At 38.1% G+C, this 6,000-nt stretch overlaps 1 protein-coding gene across 1 annotated transcript; it reads left to right on the forward strand.

Moving 5' to 3' along the window:
* Window positions 1-1,942: 1,942 nt before the first annotated feature.
* On the forward strand, window positions 1,943-5,775 carry LOC122078911 (NHP2-like protein 1). The gene is made up of 5 exons (XM_042645110.1): window positions 1,943-2,119; window positions 2,239-2,359; window positions 2,503-2,606; window positions 5,239-5,370; window positions 5,472-5,775. Exons 1-5 carry the CDS (start codon window positions 2,117-2,119, stop codon window positions 5,496-5,498), a joined length of 387 nt encoding a protein of 128 aa, XP_042501044.1. The 5' UTR covers window positions 1,943-2,116; the 3' UTR covers window positions 5,499-5,775.
* The last annotated feature ends 225 nt before the right edge of the window (window positions 5,776-6,000 follow it).

The following is a 6,000-nucleotide window of genomic DNA, read 5'->3' on the forward strand; positions in this document are numbered from 1 at the left end:
GAGGTGGTCCTCAGGAAAACCCAAAACTTCGATTAGGAGAGCTTTGAGACTCTCAGAAACACCCCCAAAAAAGATAGAGATTTATAAGGGTTGATGATAAGGCCAAACGTAGTAGAGAAAGTGGCTAAAGCATTAGAAATTGCAAACACAGATTGTAGGTTTTCTTTGCAAAGATTATTATATAATCATCAACAAAAGAAAGATGAGTAATCTTCAAAGCCTTGCATTTGGGAATTAGGTGGATGGAATTTTCATCAGTTTTGACTTGTATGATTTTGGAAAGACATTCCATGGCAAGAGAGGAAAGAAGAGGAGAGATAAGATAACCTTCACGGTTCCCTAACTTTGAAGAGAAGAAACCATGGGGAGAACCATTACCAACGCGGAGAAATGAGTAGATGTAATAGTTGACCCAAATGATAGATTTTTTTTTTTGGGGGGGAGGTGGGGGTGGGGGGAAGAGATTCCATCTTAGAAAAAATCTAATAAATATAGTCTCACCTATTAGAATCAGAATCTTCATGGATCCTTAAGGAGGATAGAGGAAGGGTAGTTCTTCCTGTTAGGACTCTTATGTGGGCTTAACTGATATTGATTGACCCATTGGGCCCAAGAGAATAAGGACCACTCTAATTAGGAAACTTCTAGCCCTATTCTATTGTGAGAATGGATTAGGGTTTAGGAATTCTATTATATATAGAATACTGACGGTCCCTGCAGCTATTACTTTCATAATAATATTTTGGGAGCACTGCTTTCTCACAAAGCTAGTGTAGAGACAGAGAGAAGATCCCATAGTAAGAGGCTGCAGAAGATCTCAGTAGAAGGACCCATATTGCGTGATTCTTCATCATAATTCGTGGTACAAGCGTCAACCTTGATTTAGGGACTTTATTCACGCTCAACGGGTATGTGATTGATTTATTTCCATTATTCATTCTTGTATTATATACACTATAGGTAATTCAAATGATTCTAGGATTTAGAATCACTAACAGGTTCCTCTTTCAAACTGAACTCTGTGCAGACAAAGCAAACAAGTAGAGGGAAACGGGGATGAAACGTAAAAGCCCAAAGGAAAGAAAATCCATGGAGGATGAAAAAGAAGGTGGCGCAGAGTGCAGGAGAGGGACCCCGAGTGCTAGTGTCCGCACAACATGCGCTGCGGTCCTCTTGTTTTCTGTTTCTTCTTCTGCTGCTCTCTCTCTCAAATGGGGGGTGGGGGAAGCAGAGCCAGAGCAAGAGAGCGAGCCCTTCCTCTTCTAGCTATGTTTTTTTTTTTCACCATAGAACATATGGTCAAAATAAGTTATAAGGTTTAAAAGTTTGATCTTCAGAGTAAAAGAGCGGAAAACGATGAGAAATAGATTTTTAAAATTCATTTTATGGCTAGAAGAGTCTTTTTCATTTCTAAACTAACGGTGTTGAGCTTTAAAGTTATGTTAGATATTTTGGGTAAATTAGGGTTGTATCTCATATAAGGTTTAAAAATAAAGGTGGTATAAGATAATTTTTCACTCTAAAATCGTATAGATATTTGTGAACACAAGGATGAAGTGATGAATCTCTTCCTCTTATATCAAATATAAATTGGATTAAAACCAAATAGATTAATTAAATTGATTTGGTTCTGAATTGGAAAACAAGCTCCCATTCAATTTCGATTTCACATGCTCTATATCGAATTGAACTAACTGATAAAAAAAAGGGGGGGGGAATTCTTTGTATATGTAGATAAGAAAATTAATTACAAATCAAATTTGATTTTTAAGAAAACTGTTTAAAAAAAGACACTTGATACATGGTTTTAAGAATAGGGATTAGGGACCTATACGTATCAGTATCGGTGATGGCTAAACCTCACCGATACTTGAGCGATACCGGAGCGGTTTCAAGGATCGGATCGGGTATGAATACCAAAATGCACGCCCTAACGTCCCTCGTCCAACCTTGTCTACCTTCGTTTTTTTTTTGGTAGACAAACCTTGTCTACTTCACTCCCCTGCAGTTCCTGTTCTTTTAAAGTTTAAACTTTCCGTTTTGCTTCGTGTTGGCCGGAAAAACCCTAGTCTTCTGTGTTCTTCTTGGGTCTTCTACTTCACTCAATCAAGGAAAAATGGTATATTCTCACTCTCAGATCTTCTGTTTCCTTGTACTATTTGATTTCCTATTTTCAATGAAATTATTTGATGTTGTTCTCTTCTTCGTATTCTCATTCGATTTGTGTTATCATGGAAGACTGTGGAAGCAGTAAATCCGAAGGCTTACCCACTGGCAGACGCTCAGCTGACTATAACCATTCTTGACCTCATTCAACAAGCCGCCAACTATAAACAGCTCAAAAAGGGTGCTAATGAAGGTTTTCCATTTCACAGATCCACCCAAATACATTCTTACATTTACGTCCATCCATAGAGAACTGTTTTCACTTTTATTTTTATTTTAAATTAAAAAATTTGATCTTCTGCTCTGTTTCTTTTTCTCCCCACCTCGAAACTTCAGCAACTAAGACTTTGAATAGGGGAATTTCGGAGTTTATAGTCATGGCAGCTGACACTGAACCTCTAGAAATCCTTCTCCATCTTCCCCTGCTTGCTGAAGACAAGGTAATATGCATTTTTTTATTTTTTTGGGTTAGACTATATATTTACTTTAATTATCCAACTTTTGTTGTAATTGTTTGTTTTCACTGTGTAATGGGTTTTATTCATATTGTTATTATTGTAGAGCAGTTATGTTGAGGTGTTAGAACTTGTAATCATTTGAAGGCAAGCTAGAGTGATATTCAAGAGCATTTTACATATATCAATAAGTATAGGTAGCTACCACAGGTGGTTCCTTTATTGTGCCTCGTTCTGTTTACTTTCATCTCTCCCTTTTGTTTTTGCGCGGATCAATGTAGCCGACCCCATTAAGTTGGGATAAGGTTGAGTTTTTGTTGTTGTAATAAGTATAGGTAGCTACCAGAGGTATTGGTTCGGTGTTATTAGAATTGGTTTTGGAGTCAGAGATCATGCCTTTTGGAGATTTTCAGGGGAACCCAAAAGGAAAAATAAAGAGAAAGTTAGTGTAGGAATCAGATATCATTCCTAGCGAGACATTAAAGTTGATAATATTAAAAAAGAAAAGAAAAAAATTGATAATGCTTTCCATCCTTCTTGGATTTCATCTGGTTCAAGGTGGTTCAATTTATTATGTGTTTCCTTTGGGCAAATTTCTGATGGAAATACCCTTTTTCCTCTGTATAGACTTGCAGAGGGCTCATTCTGTATGTGTATTTTATGTCTAAAGGTAAAATGTGTTTTGCCTTTTTTTCCTTTTCGAGGTTTGTGGACTGTTTACTGGTTACCAATTTGGAGCCTCTAGGATAGATGAATTTTGTGACCATGCGATTCTCTATCCTATGCTGATTACTCTGGCATTGATTCTTTAGTAATACATTGAGAAAGGTCCCACGTCCAGATCCCTGCCAACTCTGCACTCTCTGTCTGAACAGTTGTTGGTCTATTTAAGTTTAGAAAAAGTATAGCATCTTGAGGTGTTTCAAGTCTTTTATGATTTAGATATAACTTTAGAATGAGCAGGCATGCATCTCTGTTTTCTTTTGCAAGTTCTTTTCTTTTGTCCCCCCTCTTTTTCTTGCCAATTAAACAGGAGGAAAACGATGGAAGTGCTAGACCATTTTCTTTTTCTATCTTCCTCTATTGATCTGAACAGATACTTTGGGATTCATCCACTTCCTCTTGGAGTACGTGGGGACCAATGTAAGGAAACAAGGGGTTTTATCATGGTGTTCAGATTGTTTAACTATACTATGTTATATTGTCAAGTTTCTCGAAAGTATTTAAATGGTAACTGTTGTTGCTAATGGGTTGGAAGTAATTGAGAGGTTTCCTTGGAGGTTCATTGGGGAGTATGGAGTTTGTGGTTGACTCTGAGCATGATTATATAAAAAGGAAGTTCTGGGTGGAAGAAGTTCTTGATAAGGTTTACAGTTGAAATTACATCTGATATTATTTATCAAGAGAATTTACAGTTGATATTGCAGGATAGTATGCATATCTTGTCAGGTAGATATTGGCAAGGGTCCAGGATATGTGACTCTGTAATTTGTGCTCTAGCATTTATTATATCATGGAGAGGAGGTGATTCTTAAAAATGATTTTAGTGTTTGAAAATAAAAAGACATTAGTCAATTCACTACTAGGGCATTTGACCTCTGTTACATTACTTAAAAGGCTTTAATTGAGATCTATGTCCATGTCTATCAGATACTTCACTTCAAGTACAAACTGGCATATCTGAGTCCTATCCTCTCTGTTCTGTGTAACATAGCTTTGCGGTGCCCCAGTCAACTAGTTAGAGGCTTAGAGCAGGATATAACATCATTTATTGTGAACCCCATACTTCTAGAGTAATGACAGGGATGATAATCTTTCTAGAGTTTCAGATGCTGATTTCTGGTTGGATGGGTTTCTGTCGTTACCTCAAGCTCTTTCACATGCCACCTTTATTCACGAAGCCCTCTACCCAGCCAGCCAGCCAGCCAGCCATCTTTGCAAGGATGATACACCAGGGGATATGTTAGGCCCATGAAGACTTGTCCTACTCGGCTACTCCATACTGAGGTCTAGCAAACGATGACATAAACTTTGGGTCACATCTGGATCTAAATATCAACTAATGTTCTGAAATGCTTCCAAGACACAAGGGCAAGTAATTATCCGGAGGATCAACCAACCGCAAGTTGTCACAATGGACAACTCAGCAAGGAGGCCACTTATGCATTCGTGGCCAGCCACTGCATATGGTTCATACCCATTAATTTCACGTAAAGTTTCCCAAAGAGCCCACAATGGACGCACCTAGCCTCGAAATCCGTGGATGGGTTACTGAGTCAAGCATGACCAAGTGACCAACCTCTTTGTGTATAGTTCATGGTAGTGGTCTATGAGACAGTCTTTGGTGAGAGAATAGGCAGAACTGAATTCCTTCGAGTGCATCTTCTGTAGTTGTTGATACATCTCATATCACGGATTTTTTGTATTGCTACCAATGTGATCATTGTCTTCTAGCTTCCCCGAATTCTTGCTTCGATCTCTTTGTCAAGAACAATACTGTTACTGGTTTCAAAAGTTGTTCACGTGACCTTTAAAATGTAACCTTTGCTAAACATAATTGTTAAGAATTGAGCTTCTATTGATGTTGAAAACCAATGATTTTAATTTGATTATGCAGAATGTGCCATATGTGTTTGTCCCTTCTAAGCAAGCCCTTGGTCGAGCATGTGGAGTCACAAGGCCTGTCATTTCTTGCTCTGTGACGAGCAACGAGGGAAGCCAGTTAAAATCCCAAATAGAGCAACTGAAGGTACCATTCCATCTGACATTATTATGATATGGGATTTTGTCAAATTTTTAGGACCATTATTCTACTTGATTCTTGACTGAAATTGATGCTTGTGGACACAGGGTGCTATTGAGAAACTCCTGATCTGAAATTTTGCTTGAAACCTCAGTGTGATGGGCTTCTAGGATCATTAATTTAGATACTCCAGAGGCTTTGACTGATGAAGTTGTGCTATTGGAAAGGTCCTTTTTCCCATTTGGGCATTTTCTATCTTGTCATATGATTGTAAGCATGCGATTTCCTTGAGTAGTATCATACTGTCATAGATGTGGATGGGCTTATTGAATTTAGAGGTTACTATTTTCGTTACAGGCATGTTGGATGTTATGTAAGAGTAAGTAGTAGAAAGCATTTTTTTTGGGTTTATATATTGGACCGAGTTTTCCCAACTTATAATCTTTGTTGACCCAGCACATTTTGGACTTTGGTACTTGAGCCTTAAACAATTAGCGGACTGGAGCCTGAATCAGCCATGAATAGTTCTGAATTGGTCTTTGTTTTTTCCCCCTTTGAACGGGTTTGTTAAAAGGAAAAAAACTCACTTTCCCCAGTCTTCCCCTCACTTGCCCCTGCCATTCTCCCTTCCCCCCC

Source organism: Macadamia integrifolia, chromosome 5 (genome assembly GCF_013358625.1).
Source record: "Macadamia integrifolia cultivar HAES 741 chromosome 5, SCU_Mint_v3, whole genome shotgun sequence".
NCBI classification, from domain to species: domain Eukaryota; kingdom Viridiplantae; phylum Streptophyta; class Magnoliopsida; order Proteales; family Proteaceae; genus Macadamia; species Macadamia integrifolia.

Bases quoted from the DNA above. Each gene is read 5' to 3' on its own strand.
- LOC122078911 (XM_042645110.1), top strand. The intron at 2,607-5,238 runs GTAATATGCATT...TTGATTATGCAG, and splicing joins CCCTGCTTGCTGAAGACAAG to AATGTGCCATATGTGTTTGT. The intron at 5,371-5,471 runs GTACCATTCCAT...TTGTGGACACAG, and splicing joins CCCAAATAGAGCAACTGAAG to GGTGCTATTGAGAAACTCCT.